Source organism: Nycticebus coucang, chromosome 21, assembly GCF_027406575.1.
Source record: "Nycticebus coucang isolate mNycCou1 chromosome 21, mNycCou1.pri, whole genome shotgun sequence".
Taxonomy (NCBI): domain Eukaryota; kingdom Metazoa; phylum Chordata; class Mammalia; order Primates; family Lorisidae; genus Nycticebus; species Nycticebus coucang.
The window spans coordinates 45,324,337-45,349,892 of NC_069800.1; the positions used below are offsets into that span (position 1 = coordinate 45,324,337).

At 49.5% G+C, this 25,556-nt stretch overlaps 2 protein-coding genes across 6 annotated transcripts in view; both read left to right on the top strand.

The window, feature by feature from the left end:
* The first annotated feature begins 372 nt into the window (after nucleotides 1-372).
* Nucleotides 373-11,521, top strand: ADIG (adipogenin). Of its 3 annotated transcripts, none has more exons than XM_053573884.1 (3): nucleotides 373-571; nucleotides 6,496-6,628; nucleotides 11,316-11,521. In XM_053573884.1, exons 1-2 carry the CDS (start codon nucleotides 445-447, stop codon nucleotides 6,612-6,614), a joined length of 246 nt encoding a protein of 81 aa, XP_053429859.1. In that variant the 5' UTR covers nucleotides 373-444; the 3' UTR covers nucleotides 6,615-6,628; nucleotides 11,316-11,521. The 3 variants fall into 3 exon arrangements, with proteins under 3 accessions (XP_053429859.1, XP_053429858.1, XP_053429857.1); XM_053573883.1 differs by lacking the exon at nucleotides 11,316-11,521 and adding an exon at nucleotides 7,647-7,970 and having other exon boundaries at nucleotides 374-571; XM_053573882.1 differs by having other exon boundaries at nucleotides 379-571; nucleotides 11,200-11,521.
* Nucleotides 11,522-11,774: 253 nt separating this feature from the next.
* The window catches only part of ARHGAP40 (Rho GTPase activating protein 40), a 39,327-nt gene continuing 25,545 nt past the window's right edge, over nucleotides 11,775-25,556 (top strand). For all 3 annotated transcript variants that reach the window (XM_053574698.1, XM_053574700.1, XM_053574699.1), the window contains exon 1: nucleotides 11,775-11,953. In XM_053574698.1, coding sequence (XP_053430673.1) covers nucleotides 11,814-11,953 — 140 coding nt within the window. In that variant the 5' untranslated portion in view covers nucleotides 11,775-11,813. The remainder of the gene's footprint in view (nucleotides 11,954-25,556) is intronic.

Genomic DNA, 25,556 nt, shown 5'->3' on the forward strand with positions numbered 1-25,556 from the left:
CCTGGTCTCGAACTCCTGAGCTCAAGCAATCCTGCCTCAGCTTCCCAGAATGCTAGGATTACGGACGTGAGCCATCGTGCCCAGCCCCATCTATTTTTCTACCTGACAGAATTATTTTTATCTTAGAAGAAAGAGGCTCAGGAAAGTGAACCTAATAGCTGCTGAGGCAGTATTTAAACCCAGGCCTGCCTGCCTGGAAGCCTAAGGTTTTTATTCTCAGCCAAACTGTCTCATTACCTGCGTCCCACCCACTCATCCAAACACACAGCTGTCTTTCAAGGTCTCCCCTGCAGGCTCTGCCAGAAAGACACTGTGTGAGTTTCTTGTTGCATCACAGCTCAGTCACAATTGGGCTGAGAGTACAGCATGGCCCAGCCTACTAGATCCTTAGGGGCAGCCCTGCTGGCCTGGTGCAGGCTGGCCTGGCTTAGCCACACGTGCACCATGAAGTACCCTTTGGTGCCGCTGGTAAACGACCTCACCTTTTCTTTCCTGGTTTCCTGGCTGTGCCTCCCTGTGGGTTTGCTGTTATTCTTGCTGATCGTCTGGCTACGCTTCTTACTTAGGCAAGGTGAGCTTCTTACCTGTTCAGGCTGGGCCCTAACCCTTGAGCTGGGTCGGGTCTCTGTATGCTGGGTGTCCTGATTAAATTGTGGAAAAGGGGGTTTTGTTCGGGGTATTTTAAATGCTGCCTCAGATATAAGCAGGGACTTCTTAAGCACAGTGGTTCTCAACCTTCCTGATGCCGCGACCCTTTAATACTCATTGTTCCTCATGTTGTGGTGACCCCCAGCCATAAAATTATTTTCCTTGCTACTTCATAACTAATTTTGCTACTGTTATGAATTGTAATGTAAATATCTAATATGCAGGATGTATTTTCATTGTTATAAAGGGGTCGTGACCTACAGATTGAGAACCGCTGTTCAGGGTAAAGAGTGGGGTTGGTTGTTCAGGGTTTCTTTTCTTTCTGGTTTGGTCTGTTAGTTTTTGTTCTTGTTTTTTGGGGGACAGAGTCTCACCTTGTCACCCTTGGTAGAGTGCTGTGGCATCATAGCTCACAGCAACCTCAGACTCTTGGGCTCAAGCAATTCTCTTGTCTCAGCCTCCCAAGTAGCTGGGACTACAGGGACCTGCCACAACTCCTGGCTGTTTTTAGAGATGACGTCTCACTCTGGCTCAGGCTGGTCATGGACCTGTGAGCTCAGGCAATTCGCCCACTTCAGCCTCCCAAGTGCTGGGATTACAGGCTGAGCCACCGTGCCCGGCCCTTTATTTATTTTTTTAAGAACTATCTTAACTCTGTCACCCCAGCTACAGTGCAGTCTCATCCTCATAGCTTACTACAACTTCAAACTCTTAGGCTCAAGCTATCCTCCTGCCTCAGCCTCCCAAGTAGCTGAGACTACAGGTGCCCACCACAACACCTGGTGAATTTTTCTATTTTTAGTAGATAATGGGGTCTTGCTCTTGATCAGGCTTGTCTCAAACTCCTGACCTCAAGGGCTTGCCTTGTCCTCCCAGAATGCTAGAATTACAAGTGTGAGCCACCACCCCCAGCTTATTTAGGGTTTCTTAATCTAGAGTTCAAGAGCGAGTCCCTAAGGTTGACTGCAAAATGGTTATGTTTGTACGTCTGCAACACATACGATCTTTTGTACAGAGTGGAAAGAGGTGGCCCTTTTAGGCAGATGAATTAGAAAAAATGCCCCTTCCTGTGAATGCAGCTTCATGAACAGATCCTGGGCTGGATTTCAGCCCCACTCACCCCCTTGGCCGGGTGCTTTTGTGGAGGAAACAACATGGGTAATGGAGTACAACAGCCTTGGGTGTTTTTCAGGTACCCAGAGACAATACTGTTTCTGGACCATAGTACATCAGAGAGGATCTGGCTTCTCGGAGACATAGGATCATGAAAGCACTGACATTCATCCTGACCTGAGCATGTCATCAGGAGCAAAGAGGACAAAGCTGGCCAGCCTTGAGGGCAGTTGGGGCAGTTGGGCCAGGTTATGGTCTGGCCACGTGGCAGGAATGATTCTTCTGTTCCTCTGCTGTCCCTTTCCCTGAGGGCCCTCTTCCTAGGGCCCCTTTAACCTCCCACCTCCTGCTCCTCTGCCCCGTGATCTTTGGCCAGATAGGCAGGGAGAGTGCTGAGCACGCAGCCAGGTCTGGTCAGATGTCACGGAGGCAGAGCGAGCAGTCCTCCCACCCCTGCTGGCCCCAACGTCTCAAATGTAGGGGCTGGTATTGTGTAATGATTGGGAGCTCCTGGCACGAACCTAAGAAGTCCTCGTTTCCAGAAAATGTTTCAAGTATATTTTCCTCATATTTCCAGGGTGGACCACAATCCTTCCTGAGGGGCACAATTCTGGCACTGGGTCCCACAGCTGGTGGGACTCACTCAGAAGACTTGTTTATATACTGGCTATAAAGGTCATTCTGGGCTCTGGAAGACTCGGTTCCCATCTCAGCCTTACCTCTGAGTACATCATAATAGCAGCTAACCTATTTTGAAAACTCTGCATGGTCTCGTGCTAAACATTTCGTGTGCCTTATCTTAGGGTTTCTTAATCTAGGGTTCAAGAGTGAGTCCCTAAGTTTGACTGCAAAATGGTAGGTTTGCACATCTGTAACACATACAGTCCTGGAAATAACCCGGTGAAGTAATTCTTATACTACAATCGAGGAAACTGAGGCTTGGAGAGGAAATATACCTATGAAGTCCTTAATGAGAGCCTGCTGTCTGCTTCCAAATCCTGGCTCTTCCACTGCCATCTATGTGGCTCTGGGCACATCCTCTCTGAGCCTTAGTTTTCTCACCTACGAAATGGAGATACTAACACCTTTGGGGTTGCGGAAGGGCCTCTGTGGGGTCCACGCACGTCAGGTGCCTAGGGCAGGGCACACCACCCAGGCACACACACAACACGGCAGGTGTCTGCAGGCTGAGAAAATAACCCAGCCAATGTAGCTTTTGTCAGTGTGGGAGGACGTGCAAGAATAGCCTTACATGGCTTCTCCAGCGTGGAGGGACAATTTACCCACCACTAAGGCCTGAGCACTGGCCTCCGGCCTTCATCCCCCTTGGAGGCCCTGCTCTAGAACCATCCACAAACTACCCCGACTCTAACCCTTCCTTAGACTTTCTGCCGAGAGGCTGTTTACTTGCTGACAGGTCCTGTGGCATTTTGAAATAAGTTCCTTGTTAATTTTGTAATTAGGAGAAACTGTCCTTAAAGTGGAGTGTGCTGCCCCTCCCAGGGTCCCTGTGTTCTTAGAACTCTCAGAATTATTTTGTGTATTTTGCCCTTGGGCTGGGAACTGGCCCAAACTCAGGGTCTGACCTGCCAGGGTTTGAGGCCCTGGGGGCTCTGGACATGCAGGCTGGTGGTTTTCCATTCCGCTACGGATCCCTTGACTAGAATCAGTTTGGCCTGGAATTCAGTATGAAAAGCTGGCAGGAGTAGCCCTGCCACCTCCTCCTCTTCCTCCCTATCTACTCCTACCTGGCCCAGCAGTGCCATTCTGGGACCCGGAAAGAAGAGTATAGACCATGGAGGAGCAGGTGAGGAGGAGAAAGGAGCTGCCTGCTGAGACTGGCATGAGGCAAAGAAATAAAGGGTCACTCAACCGGGAAGCTGGCCAGTGGGGCCAGTGCTACCCTGGCCGTGACATGGAGAGAGGATGGAGCCACGCAGGCCCTTCAAGGCCTGTTGCAAGTGTGTTTCCTTTTGCAATTCGAAAGGAGTTTGCAGAAGGAAGGAGGTAAAGTCCAAAGGGACGGACTTGGGGCTGAACCAGCGAATGGCACCACAGGCCGTGCCTGTTGAAGGTCCTGCCGACTCCTCGCGCTGTGCCTTGGAGCACAATCCTCAACTCAAATGCCTTCGGATTCCTCCAAATAAATGCACCCAATGGAAATGCGGCCCAGGGAGGCCAAGTTTGAGTCCAGGACCACCACTCCTTGGCTGTGAGCCCAGCAGACAAGTCACTGCACCTATCTGAGCTTTCCCCATCTGTAAAATATGAAAAATACTAATAACTGCCTTTGGGAACGTGTTAAAGGGATTAAGTGAGAAAATGAATTAAAAACACCTAGCACATAGTATATGTTCAAAAAATAATCAAGCTCTCTAGTGGAGAACAATCCCTTCAAGGCAGCAAAGTCACGGGGTTTTTTTTTTTGAGACAGAGCCTCAAGCTGTCGCCCTGGGTACAGTGCTGTGGCATCACAGCTCACAGCAACCTCCAACTCCTGGGCTCAAGCGATTCTCCTGCCTCAGCCTCCCAAGTAGCTGGGACCACAGGTGCCCGCCACAACGCCCAGCTATTTTTTGGTTGCAGCCATCATTGTTTGGCAGGCGCGGGCTGGATTCGAACCCACCAGCTCAGGTGTATGTGGCTGGCACCTTAGCCACTTGAGCCACAAGCACCGAGCCAGCAAACTCATGTTTTAAGTCACACTAACTGCCGACATTGTTGACACCTGTGCTAGGCCCCCTGTTGAGGTTTGTCTTACTTCAGTTAACGCTCATCACAGAAGATGTTGTTATTATGCCCATTGCACAGATGGAGAGGATGAGACTCAGGCTTTTGATCTTCTCCTCTGGCTCTGCAACACAAGGGTTCTATTCAGCCTTCTTTACTTCTCTGCAACCAGTGAAACAAGAATTTAGTAAGAAAATCTTCTCCATCCACTTCCTTCTCTCACCTTGCCTTCCCCAGTTAAGCCATATTAGCAAACTCATGTACAAGCTTAAGGACATGTAGGTTTTAAAAAATATTGGTGGGGGAGGATCAATATTTGTTTATGTTTTTTGAGACAGAGTCTTCCTCTGTCATCCTGCATAGAGTGCTATGATGTCATAGCTCACAGCAACCTCAAATTCCTGGGTTCGAGCTATCCTCTTGCCTCAGCCTCCCGAGTAGCTGGGACTATAGGCACCTGCAACCACCACAACATCCAGCTAATTTTCTATTTTTAGTAGAGATAGGCTCTCACTCTTGCTCAGGTTGGTCTCGAACTCCTGAGCTCAAGCAATCCACCTGCCTTGGCCTCCCAGAGTGCCAGGATTACAGGTACCCAGGTGGTTTTGTTTTTTAAAAAGATTCTATCTTTTACATTTCTCTGCAACTTGCTTCTAATATATACTGTGTATCCTGAAACTCAAAAGACATAGTTATAGGCTGTGCCTGGTGGCTCACATTTGAATCCGAGCACTTTGGGAGGCCATGGTGAGGGGATCGCTTGAGACCAGGAGTTCAAGACCAGCCTGAGCAACATAGCGAGACCCCATCTTTACATAAAATACAAAAAATTAGCTGGGCATAATTGTGTGCACCTTAGCTACTTTGGAAGCTGAGGCAAGAGGATCTCTTGAGCCCAGGAGTTTGAGGTTGCTGTAAGCTATAATGACACCACTGCACTCTAGCCTGAGCGTCAGCAAGACCCTGTTTCACATATACACATAAAAGATATGGATGGATATAATGCAATTACTGTAACAGCTTCATGACAAGCCATCAGATGGATAGACTAAGTCTCCATGTAGTAAGTATGCCACACTTTAGTCAACTAGACCTCTCATGATGGACACAGTTTCCAGCTGTTCGTGTGTGTGTGTGTGTGTGTGTGTGTGTGTGTGCCAGCACAAAACAGTGCTGCGGCCGAAATCATTGTATCTACATACTCAGATATTCTTTTTTTTTTTTTTTTTTCTGGGCTCAAGCAATTCTCCTGCCTCCTCCTCCCAAGTAGGTGGGACTACAGGCGCCTGCCACAACGCCCAGCAATTTTTTGGTTGCAGCCATAGTTGTTTGGTGGGCCCGGGCTGGATTCGAACCCGCCAGCTCAGGTGTATGTGACTGGTGCCTTAGCCACTTGAGCCAGATATTCTTTTTTTTTTTTTTTTGAGACAGAGTTTCACTTTGTCACCCTCAGTAGAGTGCTATAGCATCACAGCTCACAGCAACCTCCAACTCCTGGCTTAGGTGATTCTCTTGCCTCAGTCTCCCGAGTAGCTGGGACTACAGGCACCCGCCACAACGCCCGGCTATTTTCTGTTGCAGTTTGGCTGGGGCTGGGTTCGAACCCGCCACCCTCGGTGTATGGGGCTGGCGCCTTACCGACTGAGCTACAGGCGCTGCCCAGACTCAGATATGCTTAGTGAATGAACTATTGGCAGTCTTCAGTGCCTCCTCCTGGCCCATGATGGAAATAGTATGTTATTTGCTCACTCTGGGGTCCTCCTCTCTAGTAGTTGGATATGACAACTTTCCAAATCACAGGATAACCTTCTTTCTTGTTCTCTGGTCACCCCTGAAGGCCCTGAAGTCGTCTTGAGGTCTCAGTGGCCCATATAATTCTGCCTCGGCCCACTGGCCTCAGACAAGGGTTCAGGGGTGGGTAGGTACCCAGATGGGGTAGGCACTCCTGGCTCAGGGTAGGAGACGGGATGTGCCACCCATGAGACCTGGTCTGTATCTCCACAGATTCAGAGGGAAATGACTCAGACTTATGTTTGGATTGGGAGCCCTGGAGCAAAGGCCCAGGCAAGGTTCACTGGAAGGGGGCCCAGCCCAGCCCAGAGGAAGAGCAGCTCTGCGGGTGAGCCGGCTCTGCCAGGTGAGCTCCTTCCAGGGGTGGGGGCTGCAGGGAGGCTGCCGAAGCTGCTCTGTGGGAGGGCAGCTGCCCCCTCATGTTGGAGCTATGCCCCTTGCCGTACTGAAGAACCTCTTCCTCATCATATATGAGACTTACTTTGGCCCTTTTAGAGGATCAGCCCCCTCTGCCATGAGGACCCCCCTATCCTCTAAGACCTTACCTTTTGCTGTGCTGTTCCCTCCCTCACCTCCAAGCATTTGCTCTAGTGTAGCTTTTTCAGCAAGGCTTTCCTGGCTGCCCTATGTTTTTTTTTTTTTTTTTTTGAGAGACAGAGTCTCACTGTACCATACTTGGGTAGAGTGCCATGACGTCACACGGCTCACAGCAACCTCTAACTCTTGGTCTTACGCGATTCTCTTGCCTCAGCCTCCCGAGTGTCGCCCTTGGTAGAGTGCCATGGCATCACAGCTCCCAGCAACCTCCAACTCTTGGGCTTAAGTGATTCTCTTGCCTCAGCCTCCCAAGTAGCTGGGAGTACAGGTGCCCACCACAACACCTGCCTATTTTTTGTTGCAGTTGTATTTGTTGTTTATCTGGCTTGGGTCAGATTCGAACCCGCCACCCTCGGTGTATGTGGCTGGCTCCATAACCACAGCCCTGGCTGCCCTATTTGGTATTGTTATCTCCCCTCCCCACCACACACACCATGCCCTTTGCTCTGCTCTGCTCTGCTTTCCTTTCACCATAGCATCACCACCTTTAACATGCTGCGAGATCAGGGGTGTATCTAAAGCCCCAAAGCACCACCTGGCACACCACGGGGCCTCCATACATACTTGAAGGAGTGACGTGATAATAGCAATATCACGTCACTGGGGCGACATTCACTGGGGGCTTAGTAGGTACCAGGGCCTATCCCTTTCACAAGCTGTACAAGAACCCTGTCCCATTTATCTAGGGCCCTTCCCACCCTGTCACTTATCTGTCTCTTTCTTACTTTTTGATGCCAATGTCAGACCCAATCTTCCCTTTTTTCTAGCTTGGCTTTTCCTGCATCATCTGGGCTGTGGTTGTGGCCAAAATGGATGGGAGAGACTGTCCAGGGAGGGAAGAGGACTCTGGTGACTGCAGTGCCTCCCTGGAACCCCCAACCCATGTGCTCTGCAGGCAGACATCTGGAAGCCTCTCAGGACACCTCCCAGGCCCCCCAGGGAGGAGACAGGAGGAGCAGGCTCATGGGGAGAAGCTGGCCAACTGGATTCAGAGAGGCCCTAGGACAGGACGGGGCCAGTGGGTGGAGGTCCATATTAAAGAAGTGAGGGGCTTTCTGTGCTCCGGGGCCTCTGGCAAACCTGCTGGGCCCAACCAAGTCCCCGAATTCAACCAGCCATGGGACCCAGGCTGTCCTCGCCCTCTCCAGGACGCCCAACCCTCATCACCACCCATTCAAGGGGAGACCTTGCTCTGAACTTCATTCTCTGATTTCAGACTCTCTCCTCAATTAGACTTCGGGTTGATTTTAATAAGAAATATTCATTTGATAAAAAGCTACAGATTGTCTACCCTCTGCCGAATTATGGTAGGAAGAGCTCACATGTTATGAGCACTTCGGACGTGTGTCAGGTCCTTTTCTACGAGCCTTGCCCACAATGTTGTTTATTTTAACCCTCCCAAGAATCCAATGAGGCAGGGTCTTTGATGGGGAAATCAAGGCACAGAGCAGTCAGGTAGCATGCTCACGGTCACACTGGTGGAGCTGGACTTCGAACCAGGTCCCAATCCACTGTGCCAATTCTCCCCGTTGTGGCTCTGGGAGTGGGTGGAGGGAGGCAGCAGGGATGATGGGGTGGAGGAGGGGTCATGCCCTCCTGGGTGCCACCTAGGTATCTCTGACCCCCCTTTTCTCCCTCACTCCACACCCTGCCAGCCACTGCAAGGCTTTAAAAACATCAAAGGAGGTGGCACCTGTGGCTCAAAGGAGTAGGGCGCCGGTCCCATATGCCGGAGGTGGTGGGTTCCAACCCAGCCTGAGCCAAAAACTGCAAAAAAAATCAAAGGAGAGAGAACAGAGCCTGAATTATTAGCGTGTCTCTCGGCCTTCACTCTCTGCTCTTTCTGGCCTGATAGGATGATCCATCCAAGGCACAAATTGGAATACGTCCCTCCCCTGCTCAAAGTCCTCCGTGGCTCCCTGCTGGCCCCGCTACAGCCCAGCTCCTCGTCAGGTGTGGAAAGCCCCTGTGGGATCTGAGCCCACTGCCTCGGCTGCGTGAGGTTTCTGTTCTTCTCAACAGGCTGCAAAAGACACTCCTAAACTTGAATGTAGAAGATATATTCTGAAAGGAGAAATTTCTGAGTAGAAAATATACATATTTACATTTTGTGAATCCTGGCAAGTCGTCCTACAAAAATGTGGCGCCACTGTATAAGTACCTCTTTCCCCAGCCCTTTACCCCATGGTGCATCCCCCAGCAGACGCGCACACGCATTCTCTCTCATACTCACATGCACACCCGCATTTATGCACACTCTTCCGGCACACTCTCACACTTACACGCACACTCATGCTTTCTCACACACACACCCCTTTCCCATATACACTCAGAGTCTCTCACACACAGATACAGACACTCTTACACACGTACTCTTACACACACAGTCAAGTACGCAGGCACTCACACAGACTCTCACACTCTCACATTCATACTAAGTCACACACATTCTCTGTCACTCTGACCCTCTCACACACTCACATACTTTTTCACACGCACGCGTGTGCTCTTACACACACACACTTTCTCCGCACGTGCTTTGTTGTGACTGAGGAGCTTTTCCTGGGAGTTTCAGGACTGGCACCGAATAAACCCTTTTGGTAACAAGCTCCTGGGCTGCGGTCTCTCCCTGGCCTTGTCTGGCGTTTTCTCCCTGCCTCTGCTGGTGCAGCGTTCAGGACAGCTCTGGTAGGGGTGGGAGCTGCTTGGCAGGGAGAGAGCAGGAAAAAGCAGCTGAGCACACAGCATGTGTGAGCCCCCCGAGGTTTTCTGGATCCGAGGGGCGTAGACTGAGTCTCCAGGACAGCCAGAGGTTCAGCCGGCTCCCAGGCAAGTGCTGGCGGGCCGCCAGGTTGCGGGGCAGCAGGGCTGAGTCACTCCACTGTGCCCCAACCAACCTGCCTGGCCGATACTCCAGGGCTGGGACAGAGCTCAGAGCGGGGGCTGAGGAATGTTGCCCGGAACACTCACTTCTCCAAGCTCTCCAGGAAGTCAAGAGGTAGTTCTTCCTACAAGAAGCTTAAAAGTGCGGCTCACTCCCCCAGACACAGGCTACTCTCCCTCCTTCTTCCCCTCCTGCCGGTTCCTTGAACCTAAGGGAGGTGACAAAGAGCTAGGAGTTCATTAACTCAGCCCTGATCATTTACTCATTTACGCACTGTTCATTCATTCACTTGTTTACCTACCCGCCACTCACCTGCTGGCCCACTGATTTGCTGCTTTATACATCTAGCTCCCCCCATTCCCTCGTTCCTCCAGCCTCCTCCAGTGCAACGTCTTCCATCCTCCCCTCCTCTGTCGACCCAGTTTTCCATCCCACTTTGATGCTTTCTTCCTTCCATTTGTCTGTCCAGCCATCCAACCTTATAAATCACCCACCACGTTTCCCACATAATGCTCTTTATGGCTTTCAAGTCATTTTGTACCCACTTTTGCTGAGAATTCAGTGTCCGTACAGGGACAGGGCTCCAGCAGCAGGGAGATCCCCCAGTTCCTTGGCGTGGTTCCCTGTCTCCTCAGGAGGAGGCTCAGGGAAGGTGGTCAGGGGATCAGCTGCACAGCCCCAGTCTGCATGTTCGAGTCCGTGACGGCCACCTGAAACGTGGGGTTTCTTTGAGGGCCTTGTCTGATGGGTCCTTTCCCATCTTTTGGTGCTGGGACCAGAGCCCTGGGAACTGCAGCTGCAGGGAAGCTTTATTTCCAGTTTCTTGGGCCCCATTTCTTGCCTCCCTAGAGACCAGAGCAGAGCTCCAGACTATGGTGACCCATGGACTCAGGGCCTTTCCTTGAGGAGCACTCAGGGGACCTTCAGAGTAAAGACAAAAATTCCCTGACACTCAGATCTTTAGCCAAGGGCAAGGTGGACCAGGGCAATCAGGAGGAAGACCACTTGCACTTCAGCATTCTGTCCTGGCCCCAGAGCAGAAGGGACTCACAGTCCATGACAGATGCAGGCAGGGACTAGGAAACAAGCCAGGGAGGCAGGGAGGAATGTGCCTTACACGTTCCCAAAAGCTCCACTTCTATTCCTCTCTCTGCACATGCCCGTCCCTGCTCCTGGAACCACAGCCCCTGCCCCAACCTGACATTCAGCCCTCCCTTCTCCCCAGCTTCAGCCGCTTCTGCCAGGAAGCCTTCCTGAGGCCCACAGTCTCCTCTCAGCTCCCTGACACCGAGATAGCTGTCCGTAGGGTGGCTGCAGAGAGGGCTCCATCGATGTTCATTGACTGAATAAATGCATCCTACTTCACAGATGCAGAAATTAAAGTTCCCAGCTTCCCCCACCCCCAGCCTTTTCCCAGCCAGCTCTTCCTCCTCCAGGTTCCAGCCAAAGGCCAATTCAGCAGCTCTCCTGCCCCACCCGCGCTGCCACACCCGCTGCTCCTGTGGTTTCCTCCCACCCTGTCCTCAAGGCCTGCTCTTCTCACCGCTGACAGCTTCCTGCTGGCTGGTTTCCCGTCTCCTGGCAAGTGTCACCATCCCCATTTCACAGACGGAAGCCTCAGAGGGAATGGCCAAGCTGGGGTGAAGACCCTTGTGTGGCAACCGCTTTATTCCAGCATGTTAGCCAGGTTCTTTATTCTTTTGGTTTTACTCTAAAATCAGCATGGCTGCGGTAATAAAATAAAAGTGGTGAAGCAAACATTTTATGACTTTCTGAAAGGTGCCATTTCCACTTTGGTTCCAGTTGCAGGTGTATGGGACTCGGGTTTGTGCACGTGTGTGTGTGTGTGTGTGTGTGTGTGTGTGTGTATACCTGCATGTGGGTGGCCCTGGCTGAGCCAGCTCCACCCCAGAAGGAGGGTAGACATTTGTCCCCGCCTAGGAATTGGGTGTGCCACAAGGCCCTGCATCCCCTCCTGCTCTCATTTCCAATTGAGTCAGCCCCACTGCGGCAGCACAGCAGCTGGCTGGGAGCCTCCAGGTGCCAGTCCATGGCCGAGTCAGCCCTTCTCCCCGCTGCCCAAATGGAGCGGCTGGCCCGGGTACCCCTGGCCTCACCGTGTCCCCGGATCCCTAGAGCCCGCATTGCCCGGAGGCACTGTGCCCAGTGCTGGGCCGACCTGGGCTGCAGGTACAGGTGTCATGGGAGTGGGAGGGACAGGGAGACTGGACCTACTATGTGCTGGGGGCATGTGTCATCTCCATCTTCATAACACCCTGGAGGGCAAGAATCTTCCTCTCATCAGACAGATGAGGAAACAGAAGCTCAGACAGTCAAGTAATAGGCCCAAGGTCCACTAGCTGCCAAGTGGTGGAGGTGGCTTCCAGCCATGGTCCCTGAGACTCTAAGCCCAGGCCTCCTGGGACTCAGCACCGGCCTTCTGTGGGGCTCACTGATTTTCAGATTTGGAGATGGGACTCACCGGGAATATGGCCCTTTCCCCTTCCTCTGATGGAGAGAGTATGAGGGATCCCAGCTGTCTTACCTAGGGCTGGAGATTCAGCAGTCTCAGCAGGATCAATGTGGGTCTGTAGTTGTCTCAGCCAGGAACTGGTCAGCCTCTTGTGATTTTAACAAGTTATTTCCCCCACTGTGATAACAACGTGTTACAGTCTGCTTCTTTGCCCTTCTCAGCTTCTCGTAGCTGTCCACCTTCCTCGGCTCCTGGTCCTCTTGCGTGTTCACAGCCAGCAATGTAGCACCTTCCAGTCTCTCTCTGACTCCACCTCCATCACCACAGCTCCTGCTCTCACGCTCCGCCTGCCTCTTTATTTCTCTCACTTTCTTTCTGTCCTTCTCTCTTTCTGTCCTCTTCCTTCCCTCTCTCCCTCTCTCTCTCTTTTCTTCTTTCTTTCTCTCTCTTTCTCCCTCCCCCTTCCCTTCCTTCCTTTCTTCTCTCTCTTTTTCTTTCTTTTTTTGAAACAGGATCTCACTCTGTCATCTGTGCAGAGTGCAGTAGCGTCATCACAACTTGCTGCAACCTTGAACTCCTGAGCTCAAGTGATTCTTCTCCCTCAGCCTCCTGAGTAGCTAGGACTACAGGCATGTGCCACCATGCCTGGCTAAGTTTTTTTTGTTTGTTTGTTTTTTTAGAGATGCGGTCTCACTATGTTGCCCAGGCTTCCTATTTCCCTTATAAATGCAAAGACACATGACTACATTGTACATCCCCCACTACCAAGATCATCTCCCCATCTCAAGATCTTTAGCTTAATCGCATACATGAAATCCCTTTTACCTTACAACATATATTCACAAATGCTGGGGATTAGAATGTGGACACCTTGGGAGGTGCATTATTCGGCCTCTCTTTCCCTACCATCTATCTACCTATCAGTCTATTTACCATGACCCCACCCTCACCTTCCCTGAAGCTCTTGGTGTTTCGTGGTCCCCAAGGCTGTTAATATTGAATTCACTATAAGAGCGCCTGCCCTATTGAACATGCTCAATAGTTATTGGTTGAATGAACAAATGAATAATACTTAAGAGAGTTTTTTTTTTTTTTTGGCCGGGGCTGGGTTTGAACCCGCCACCTCCGGCATATGGGACCGGCGCCCTACCCGCTGAGCCACAGGCGCCACCCTACTTAAGAGAGTTTTAAACAAAATAAACAAAAACCACACTCTTACTTCCAGAATAGCAGTTTTTAATCAGGGTTTTGCAACTACTTCATTTGAATTTAATTTAATTTTTTTTTTTTTAGTATTAAGTATTGACAAACTAGTAAAAACATCACATACGCTCAAGTATGTTAGATCCCAAATATCTTTTGTCAATCAAAATCATATCGATCGTATGATCAGGAAATGCTTTACATTGAATTTATAAAATGAGCATAATAAGATTATTGTTATCTCTGTTTCTTGAGAAGAAATACCACTGCCAACTTTTTTTTTCAATGTGAAAGCCACTTCCTTGGGACAGCCTGTCTGTCCACTCTAGGCCAGTGTGCTAGCGTTTGAGGTCACAGAATCACCATTTTAGGCCCACCAACCCTCTTGCTCTGCTCATCTCACAGTCACTTTCTCATGAGTCATTTATTTGTTCAACAAATTCCAAGGGGACTGCCGCATTCAGAATATATGGCTCGGGGGTCCCTGGCACCAGCTCAGGGCTGCCCCACTGTAGGTGCTCCAGAAAGGAAAGCTTGATGGGTAGGAAATGCTCCCTGCCTCTGTGTGAAGTCCATGGCGGGATGAGGGTATAAGGATGAGTAAGAGGTTCTCTCAGCTCTTGGGATGTCCACAGGCTGGCCCAGGAGGAAGACAGAGGACTGGTCCACCACAGCATGAGGCACTAAATGGTGATCCGAAAGGTCGGAGTGGGGTTAAGTAGAGTCCATGTGGCCACCAACAGATCTTCCCATGAAGTGAATGAGATACAGAGTTCACTGCCATACAATGTTGGCCTTGGGAGGACCCACTCTGAGCAAAATGACTCTGTCAGGAATCCCCTCATCCCTGTTCCCCAGTCAAAATGTATGTTCTCTTATTTCATAATGGCTATAAAAAATGCAAAAAATAGGAAGTGTAATCCACCTACCATTACCCCCCAGCCACCAGTACTGTGAGCAGTTCAGTGTACATCCTACAGTGTTTTGGACTTCATAAATTTTTATTTACATACATGTATATTATATATATATAATCTAATTCTTGTACATAATTGAGCTTATACACATGAATTATTTTATATTATATGTACTATCTTGCAAATGATCTTTCCTACTTTATAACATCTTTCCCTGGAAATACACAGAGCTCTACAACAACTTCCTTAAAGACTGGGTGATATTTCATTTTAGGACTGAACAGGACTTTTGTTACCTAGCCTCCTGGTGATGGAATTTTAGGGTGTTTCTTTTTCTCTTTTAGTCGCTATTGTAAGTTATACTGCCATGTTCCTGGACATATAGCTTTCTGGACTTATCCTTATGATATATTTGCAGACTAGGAATTACAGAATTTAAAGATATACACATTTAAAGTTTTGAGACATATCCTGGGAGATGGTTTTCCAGGAAGGTTGTATTTATTTACAAGTGGGCATGAACTTGTTTCCCAACTTTCTTGACATTCTTTTTTTTGAAAGTCTCACTTTGTCACTCTTGGTACAGTGCTGTGGTGTCACAGCTCACAGCAACCTCAAACTCTTGGGTTTAAGTGATGCGCTTGCCTCAGCCTCCTGAGTAGCTGGGACTACAGGCACCCGCCACAATGCCTGGCTATATTTTGGTTGCAGTTGTCATTGTTGTTTAGCAGGCCTAGGACGAGCTCGAACCCTCCAGCTTCAGTGTATGTGGCTGGCGCCCTACTCACTGAGCTGTAGGAGCCAAGCCTTTCTTGACATACTTGACCAGATATTGTTCTTTTTAGTCTTGGCTAATGAAATCAGGAGAAACTTACTTCAATTTATTTTTTCTTATTATTATTAATGAGCTTGAGCATCTTTTACACACTCAGTGTCTGGCAGAGTTTCAAAGGTAGATCAGAGAAGCAGAAAGCCCCTTTTTGAGTCTAGTGTGACAGTAGAGTTCCATAATCAATAATGGGTTAAGTGACATGGCTGATTACACATAGGTAGTTTGTGGACTCTATCACCTGGAAAAAGTTCACCTTAATTCGTATTTTGCTCCTGTGTACCTCAAGCCTATGCCACTGAGGTCAATGTCAACTGATCTTTGCAGACATCAAGTACCTTTAAAACTCCAGACATCCTGCCCCCATATGTGAACCCAAGCGCTGAAAGCCTTTGGTGAATCCCCACACAGTTGAAATATGTCTGTGCTGGCAGGACAGTCTGATCCACAAAGCTTCACCATTTACCAGTTGCGGGCCTCTGTTACTTAACCTCTCTGAGCCTCGGTTTCTCTTTCTGGTTGTGAACAGCACTGCCTGCCTCCTAGGCCCATTGTGAAAATAAAATGAAATTAACGCAAGCGAAGGGCTGGGCACAGTGCCTGCCATGTAGAAAGTGAACAATGCGTGTCAGACATCCCTGGCCAAAGAGAAAGCTCGTGGAGCGGACTCCAGACAACACAGGTCTGTTTTCAGCTGACAAGTGAATTCAAGCCTCCCGACTCCCTGCAGTGGGAGAAAGATTTGCATTTGAGTCTCAAATCCTCCACTCATCTCTGGGAGGGTCCCCTCACCTCTCTCGGAGCCTGCTCCTTCATTCGCAGAAGCAGTGCCATCGTGACGGTGGCACATAGATCTCAACCCCCGGGCTGCCACCTCTGTGCTGCAGCCCTGAGGACCAGGCTGCAGCTGAGTGCTTCTGGACAGTTTTGCAGCAAAAATCCTCCGCAGGGCCTCAGTGGTTCCTACTTACAAATCAGCAAAGAGCACTTCCTTCTTTTTTTTCCTTTTTCTTTCTTCCGCACGCTTTTTGTCCATTAGGACAGGTGCCTTCTGATAGGACTTCCTATTTGCTCTCTTGCTTCTCAATGAGGCAAAGAAAGTTCTAATTTCCACGGAGTCATTATGCTGCGGTCCTTCACCACCCCGGGATTCTCATCCTACTTGCACTGTGGAAGCCACTTCTCCAACCCTCTTCCTACCAGCTGTCCCCACCTCTACCCAAGTTGACTGGCAGATGCTCATACCCTGTGAGAATGTCTTTCTCTTGACACTTGCCAACTCTCAATGTGAGCAATCTTTTCAGTGCTTGCCAATCTGATAGATAAAAAGTATTTCATTGTTTTAATTTGCATTTCCCTGATGAGTTGTGAGGTTCGACATCTTTTTGTTTAGGGCATTTACATTTTATCTTCAGTGCATTGTTTTGTTTTGTTTTTTTTGTAGAGACAGAGTCTCACTGTACGGCCCTCGGGTAGAGTGCCCCCGTAGTGTCACACAGCTCACAGCAACCTCTAACTCTTGGGCTTACGCGATTCTCTTGCCTCAGCCCCCCGAGCAGCTGGGACTACAGGCGCGCGCCACAACGCCCGGCTATTTTTCTGTTGTAGTTTGGCTGGGGCTGGGTCGGAACCCGCCACCCTCGGCATATGGGGCCGGCGCCCTACTCACTGAGCCACAGGCGCCGCCCTTCAGTGGATTGTTGATTCATATCTACTGTAGACTTTTCTATTGGACTGCCTTTGATTTTTTTCTTATTGATTTCTAGGAACTCTTTATATAGACATGTAATGGGGCTTTACTATTCGTTGTACATATTTCCTCTCAGCTGGTCACTGTCCTGACTTTTTTATGGTGTTTTGTTATACAAAACTTTTGCAATTTGATGTAGTCAAACCTCAGGTTTCTTCAATTATGGTTTTGGTATTTATTTATTTTGGTTTGGTTTGCTGTTTTTTTTTTTTAGAGACAGAGTCTCACTTTACCACCCTTGGTAGAGTGCCATGACATCACAGCTCACAGCAACCTCCAACTCCTGGGTTTAGGCGAGTCTCTTGCCTCAGCCTCCCAAGTAGCTGGGACTACAGCTGCCTGCCACAAGGCCCGGCTATTTTTTTTGTTGCAGTTTGGCCGGGGCTGGGTTTGAACCCACCACCATCGGTATATGGGGCTGGCGCCCTGCTCACTGAGCCACAGGCACCACCCTGGTTTGGTTTGCTTTTGAGACAGAGTCTCACTCTGTCACCCTGGGTAGAGTGCTACAGTGTCATAGCTCACAGCAACCTCAAACTCCTGGGTTCTTAGGCGGCACCCATAGCTTAGTGTGTAGGGCACTGGCCACATACACCCAGGCTGGTGGGTTTGAACCCAGCCCAGGCTAGCTAAACAATGACAACTGCAACAAAAAAATAGCTGGGCATTGTGGTAGGCACCTATAATCCCAGCTACTTGGGAGGCTGAGGCAAGAGAATCACTTAAACCCAAGAGTTTGAGGTTGCTGTGAGCTGTGATGCCAGGGCACTCTACCGAGGGCAACATAGTGACACTCTGTCAAAAAAAAAAACAACTCCTGGGTTCAAGCAATCCTCTTGCCTCAGTCTCCCAGGTAGCTGGGACTACAAGCACCTACTACAATGCCCAGCTAGTTTTTCTATTTTTTATTTTATTTTATTTTACTTTATTTTTAGTAGAGACGAGGACTTGCTCTTGCTCAGACTGGTCTTGAACTCCTGAGCTTAGGCAATCTGCCTTTCTCCGCCTCCCAGAGTGCTTGGATTACAGGCGTGAACCACTGTGCCTAGTCTCTATTTGTTTTTGAAACAGGGTCTCATTCTGTTGCCCAGGCTGGAGTGCAATGGCACCACCATAGCTCACCACAGCCTTGAACTCCTGGGCTCAAGTGATCATCTTTATGGCTTCCGGATTTTAATTGATTTGGAGAAATCAATCCCACCACCCTTTATTTATTCTCAATTTCATTCAAATCAATCCCACCACCCTTTATTTATTCTCAACTTCATTCTCATTGAGCCTAACGTAGGCTTTTATCCACCCAGGGAGATTTCTTTGCGCTTCCCAGCATAAGGACCTGCTCCCCTCCCTGCGAGCTTTGCATATTGCATTCTCTCCCTGAAGTTCACTGACTGTTCCTTTAAAACTGAGTTCCAACTGAGACCCCAGATCACTGCACCCTACATAGTTTCTAATTCAGTAGTTCTGAGTGGAGGACTGAGGATCTGCATTCTGAATAGATTCCTAGCTGACACTGATACTGTCAGTCTCTGGGGGCCACACTTAGAAAACCACTGGGGTACAGCATCCATTCCTTTATCCTTCAAACCGTTCCCATTATCTGTTGTTTTGGAACTGTACCCATAGAATGATAAATAATAATGTCACTGGCCTCGAAGAGATACCAGTCTAAAGGAGAAAGTAAATATGCAATTGTTATGGAGGATTTTTTAAATTTTACAATTTTAAAAAATTGTTTTCAAATAATGACATGCTATTTAAAAAGTGTTATAATCCAGACTGCGCACAGTGGCTCATGCCTGTAATCCTAGCATTTTGGGAGGCTGAGGCAGGAGGATTATTTGAGGCCAGGACTTTGAAACCAGCCTGAGCAAGACCCCATCTCTACAAAATAGTAATCATCATCATCATCATCATCATCATCATCATCATAGAAAAATTAGCCAGTCATTGTTGTGCGTGCCTGTAGTCCCAGTCACTTGGGAAACTGAGGGAGGAGGATCACTTAAGCCCAGGAGTTTGAAATTGTGCCACTGTGCTTTAGCCTGGGTCTCAAAAAAAATAGCGTTAAGTTCTAGTTTGCTATTTTAAATGGAGCTCAGTAGATCCAGATCTTCTGGCTGGGAATATTTGTCATCTCAGAGAAGAGGTCACAGGCAGCACCTTAATCTCCCCCAGCCATCTCAAAAATGCAGGCTGCCCCTCCCTGAGGTGCTATGTGGGAATTTTGATGCAATCCATGTGTTCCCACCCGCCTCTGAAACCTTCTGCGCAATTCTCTGAAACTTCGCAGCAGCATGGTGCTCCTGGCAGAGCTTCTCAACCCTGGCTGTGCAATGGAATTACCTGGGCAGCGTCAAACAAGACTGGTGTCCAGGTCCCATTCCCAGTGGTTTTGGTGTCCTTGGTAGGTCCTGGCAAAACTGCCCTGGTCTATGAGCCCGCTCACCCCCTGCTTAGGGGGCAGCTCCTCAGGCCCAGTATATGCCTTCTGTTTCTCTGGTCTTGCCCACCGTGGACAGCTGAAGGAAGTACTCACGGCTGCTAGCCAGGAAGCCAAATTACATTGATTTTTTTTCACAACGTTTTCCCTCTTGTTGTCTGTAACACAGTACAGCCATGCTTGTACATTCCTCAGCCCAGAGATCAGCTCTCACAAGAGATATGGAGAGCTTCATTTAACAATTCAAGGATAGCCGGGCGTTGTGGCGGGCGCCTGTAGTCCCAGCTGCTCGGGAGGCTGAGGCAAGAGAATCGCGTAAGCCCAAGAGTTAGAGGTTGCTGTGAGCCGTGTGACGCCACGGCACTCTACCCAAGGGCGGTACAGTGAGACTCTGTCTCTACAAAAAAAAAAACAACAATTTAAGGAATGGGCACACTGGTTAGAATGAGCCAGTCTTCTTCGTCTTCATGGGAAAGACGAAGAAAATGTAAATATAAGATTTGCCTTTTAAAACATTCCTGCCTGCCCCAACTCAGTCCTGAGATGGGTTGCTTCATAGATGTCAGTGTTGCTGGGTACTGATGTTCAGGTTGTGCACTGCATAAGGGTGTTACATCCAAAGGGGCACCATTCACATTGTAGTTATATACTAAGTTATATGACAGTATATGGGTGGGCATGGAGAACACAGACCTCCTAACGAGTCCTGAAACAGCACAGGACAGACCTTTTTCATAAGCCTGAATGGGCACAAATGGCCGCATACATGCTCTTGGGAGAGTAGGCAACACACATTCCTTGGCACACCCATGTGTACATGGTTATGCCCTGCAATTGCCTTTCAGCCTCTGCTCTAAGAGGCCCAATTTTCGACTCAGAACCTGATGTGTCATTTTTTCTGGGAGTTGGAGATAGGGCAGGACATGGTGTGTGCACACTGCCAGGGGTATGTGCACCTGGCCCTGGGCATGTGTGTGAGCAGGAGAGAGTGGATTCACTGCTCCTCTGGCAGAGCTGTTGGGGTTGTTTATTTATTTATTTGTTTATTTGAGACAGATTCTCACTTTGTTGTCTTTGGTAGACACAAAGTGAGAGGTAGCTCACAGCAACCTCAAACTCTTGCCTCAGCCTCCTGAGTTGCTGGGACTACAGACACCTGCTACAACACCCAGGTATTTTGTTAGAGATGGGGGTCTCGTTCTTGCTCAGGCTGGTCTCAAACTCCTGAGCTCAGGCAATACATCTGCCTCAGCTTCCCAGCGTGCTAGGATTACAGGAGTGAGCCACTGCACCTGGCCCTGGGGTTTTTCATAGTCTATAAACTATCTCAGGCAGGTATCACTGTGTAACAAATGATCCCGAACTCAGCAGCCATCATTTACTAAAGCAACAACCGTTTATTCATGTTCACGTGTCTGAAGCTTAGCTAAGGGTTAGCTGATCTAGCTGCGGCTCTGTGGGGTGGCTTTAAGTTTGTTGGGCTCTGGTCTGTGCCACATATGTTCATTCTGGGGACCCAGGCTGCAGCTACCCAGGGATGGCTCTTCTCATGGTGATGATAGAGGTGTGAGAGGCGCAACTTCACTGCGTGGCACATTTTGTACCTGGGCTTGCCCAGAGCCAAAGGCACACAACATCCCAGGAGGCCACTCCTACATGGAGATAGCTCTGGCAACCAACTCACACCCCTTGCTCCCTCCTCCCTCTTTACCCCCAGCTTCTCACCCTGGGCTTCCCACTCAGCAAGGTAAAATTGGCTTTGCCCCAATAGTCGCTGCCTGTTCTCTTCCAGCATATCTCACTGGGATCTGTCTCAATCCATAGTGCTACAACACATGATTTTCCACTATAATTATCAGACTAGGGTACTGGGTACTGATGTTCAGGTTGCGCACTGCATAAGGGTATTACAGAAGAGGACTCTCTTCAGAAGAGTCGAGCTCATGTGACAGGGAGAGGAACCTCAGCAGGTAAGAGACAGAGCTGGGGCCTCCTCCAGGCTGGTGGTGTTCCTTCTCCAACCATATGCTGCATACATCCGATGAAAGAAAAGTCACAGCGAACTTAGAGGAAGGATAGTTGTATAGGGGCTCATTGCATAGTGGTTGAGAACATGGCTGCAGAGTCAGACTTCATAGGTTCAAAGCCCAGTCCTACCATTTACTAATCAGGTAACCTTGGACAAGTCACTTTATCCTTCTATGCCTTTGTTTTGTCATCTATTACATGGGATAATAATAACCAGAGGTTGTAGATTAAGTGAACTAAGCCATGTAAAGCAGTGGTTCTCAACTCAGGCAATTTTGCTCCCAGGGAATGCTTGGCAATGTCTGGAGACATTTTGGGTTGTCAGACGGAGAGGGATGCTTTTGGCATCTAGTGGGCGGAGGCCAGGGATGCTGCTAAACAGAGTACAGGACAGTCCCTTACAACAAGGAATCATCTACCTGAAATGTGGTTAGTGCTGGGACTGAGGAAGTCAGTGTAGCATTCAGAGCTGTGCCTTGCACGTGGTAAATGTTCGGGACGTTGATTATAATATTCAAAGCCAGCTCGCTCCAGCTCCTGTGTTGGGGTCACTTGTGACTATGACCACAGGATCTGAGCTTGTGTCTGCAGCCTTTTCCTTAACTCACTTTGGCTTCTTGGATTTGAGGATAATGAGGATGCTGCTGCTGATTCTAATTATTACCGTCATTATTATTATCATTATTATACAATAGTTCCCCTTTCTTTTGCCCCTTGTAGAAGCCAGATATTTTGCCAGGCATCTTACTTACCAATTATGACAGTCCTCACAGTCAGAGTAGTTCTCATTAGCCCTCATTTAGCAGAGAAAATCGAGGCTCAGAGAAGTGAAAGGTTTCACTCAAGATTGTGAGGAGTCAGGACTGAGCTCAGCCTGGAATGCCATGCACAGAGCCACTGCCCTAGGCTTGGTATTGCATCAGAGTCAAGGTGGAGAGGGCACTCTGAGACCAACTGAGAGCTGCCGCTTTGTGGGGGGAAGCTCTTGGCACCCTCCCAGGTCCTGGCTGAGCTGGCCCTGGCTGGCAGCTGGAGAAGAGGCCCAGCCATGCCCTTGCCGGCTCCTCCCAATGTTCCACATTCTTGGTCCCTTGCTCATGCTGGCTTTTGGCTTCCTCCAGCCAGTGTCTCGATTCTATGGTCTCTCAGCCTGCGTGGGTTTCTGCAGCCCTGCCCTTCAGCTGAGAACTTTACACCACTGTCACTTGATTCTTGGTGCCCGCTGTGACCTCTTGGGCAAGGGTCTTGTCCAGATCGTCTTGCAAAGTCCCCGTCTCCACCCTTGTCTTCCCATTTTACAGTTATGGAAACTGAGGCCATAACTGAGAGAGGGAAAGGGACATGTCCACTGTCACACAGAGCAGGGAGAGCCTGGACTGGAGCAGAGGACTTCCGGAGCCCTGCCTCCTTCCCCAGGCCACGTGCAGGGAAAGGTCGTGTGTGCAAAGAGAAAGGCTTTGCACTGGCTCGGCGCCCGTAGCACAGTGGTTACAGCACCAGCCATATACACTGAGAGGCTGGTGGGTTCGAACCCAGCCCGGGCCAGCTAGACAACAATGACAACTGCAACAAAAAATAGCCGGGTGTTGTGGCTGGCGCCTGTAGTCCCAGCTACTTGGGAGGCAGAGGCAAGAGAATCACTTGAGCCCAAGAGTTTGAGGTTGCCGTGAGCTGTGACGCTTCGGCACTCTATCGAGGGCAACACAGTGAGACTCTGTCTCAAAAAAGAAAAGAAAAAGAAAGGCTTTGCATTGGGGAAAGCTCTGAGCAGCTGTGAGGGCTTCGGCCATCTGACTCACTGGGAGATTTATCTCCTCCACAGGCTGGGTTCATAGGCCTCTGTTGCTCTGTGCAGGACAGGAACTAGAGGCCACTCATAGTAGGAAGTGAATAAATATTCGCTGAATGAATGAATTGGCTCTCAGACTACACTGCCTCGGGGAGTCTCAGGTAGCTCCAGATGAAGATGAGGAGGACAGGTTCAGCCAGGTTTGGAAACTTCCCAGGGTGCCTTCGCTAATAAACAAAACTAGGGTTCAAATTCAGGCTTGTCTGACATTAGAGCCAAAGTTCTTGACTTTTAAACTTATGGGTCTGGTTATTTATTCCGCTTGGGGATTCCAGGGGATTAGGACTTGGGCCTGGCCTCTGCTCCATGGTGTCTGGGGCCTCCACTGGGAAGACTGAAGAGTGGGGGATGACTTCATGCTGGGGACTGGGATCATCTGGAAGCTTCTCCACTTGCATGACTGGGATCATCTGGAAGCTTCTCCACCATGCACCTCTGTAAAATGACTCAAGGGTTAGGTTCAGCTTCAGTTATTGACTGGAGCACCTACATGTGACCTTGCACTTGGCCTGGGCTTCTCAACATACTGGGTTCCAAGTAGGAGCAGGCAGAGAGCGAGAGAGCCAGGTGGCATCCAGTTGCTCTTGTGGACCAGACTCAGAAGTCCCATAGTGTGACTTCTGCTGTGTTCTGTCGGCCGAACAGTCGCAAGCCTGCCAGATTCAAGGGTGAGGACACAGATCCCACCCACAATCAGGAATTGTCAAAGAATTCGAGGGCTGGATGTTGTTTATCTGCTACAACTACCACATTCCAGGCATGTGGGGAGACTGCAGTGAATGCGGAGAACCAGAAATAAATGGTTACACAAAAGCAAACGGCAGGGGCCCAATCCAGGTGAGGGGTCAGAAAAGGCATGTTTAAGGAAGTGACCTAGAGGCTGAGACCTGAAGGGAAGTTATCAGATACGAGAGGGACATTCCAGGCAGAGGGAAGAAGAGGCAGATGAGGCCAGACGTTCTGGCAGGTCAGAACAAAGCCATGGTAAGCTGTTTGGATTTCACCCTCTGAGTCCTGAGGATTCTAAGAGGGGGACTTGATAGGCCAACCTTGTGAGCTTGGAAGATCTTTCCACATCAGAGATACCTAGAAGAAATGTTGGGAGCCCATGATGAGGCTGCGGGCCAGGCGAGAGGGGACATTGGCTTGGACCAGGGTGGTGGCCTTGAGAACAGAGAGAAGGTCATGGATGCAAGTCACATGAAGGGAGGACTTTATAGGTGGTCAATGGGATATGGTGTCAGAAGCAGCTCTCGCAGTGCTTGATGGTGCCAACCCGTGAGACAGGGAACTCCGACAGGGGTGCAGGGTCTATGGTGGGAGAGACCGTGCACTCAGTGACTGCATTTACACCTAGGGCCTCCCTGAGTCATCTAGCACTGTGGTCCCCAACACCCAGGCCAGGGACCGGAAACAGGTGGCTGTGGCCTGTTAGAAACCAGACTGCCCAGTATCACTCCTGAGCGCTGCCTCCTGTTGTAACTCCTCCTCCCCACCCCAGCAGTCCCTGGGAAAATCGTCTTCTATGAAACTGGTTCCTGGTGCCAAAAAGGTTGTGGTCCGTGGTCTGTTAGGAACCAGGCCACACAGCAGGAGGTGAGAAGCCGGTGAGCACAGCTTCATCTGCATTTACAATGGTTCTCCATCACTCTCCTCGTGGCCTAAGTTCCACCTCCTGTCCCATCTCCCCCTTCTCCCTTGTCATTGAAAAAATCGTCTTCCATGAAACCGGACCCTGGAGCCAAAAAGGCTGGGGACCACTGATCTAGCCTAGCGGTTAGGAGCCCTGGGATTGGCGCTTGCTTTCTGGGTTTGAATCCTCTCTGCCATTTGCCAACTGGACAAGTCTGGGTGGCTCCCCTAATCCTGCTGAGTTTGTTTCTTTACCTGTAAATTGGGGACAATAGCGCCCCCACATGGGGGTTAATGGGAATACTAAACTGATGCTTGCATGTGTCTGCCCTTAGGCATGTAGTAAGCGCTCAGTAAATGTTTAAAAACCAAATTACAGGTGGAGTATAGTAGCTCACGCCTGTAATCCTAGCACTCTGGGAGGCCAAGGCAGGTGGACTGCTTGAGCTCAGGAGTTTGAGACCAGCCTGAGCAAGACAGACTCCATCTCTACAAAAAATAGAAAAACTGAGGCAAGAAGATAGTTTCAACCCAAGCGTTTGAGGTTGTCGTTAGCTATAGTGGTGCCATGTCAGTCTACCCAGGGTGACAGAATGACACTCTTCCTAAAAAAACACCAAAAAACAATCAAACGAACAAAAAAAACAAATTACAACTGGAGACAATCGT

Coding starts and splice junctions, on each gene's coding strand:
- ADIG (XM_053573884.1), top strand. CDS start 445: ATGAAGTACCCTTTGGTGCCGCTGGTAAACGACCTCACCTTTTCTTTC. Junction 572..6,495: donor ACGCTTCTTACTTAGGCAAG/GTGAGCTTCTTA, acceptor GTATCTCCACAG/ATTCAGAGGGAAATGACTCA.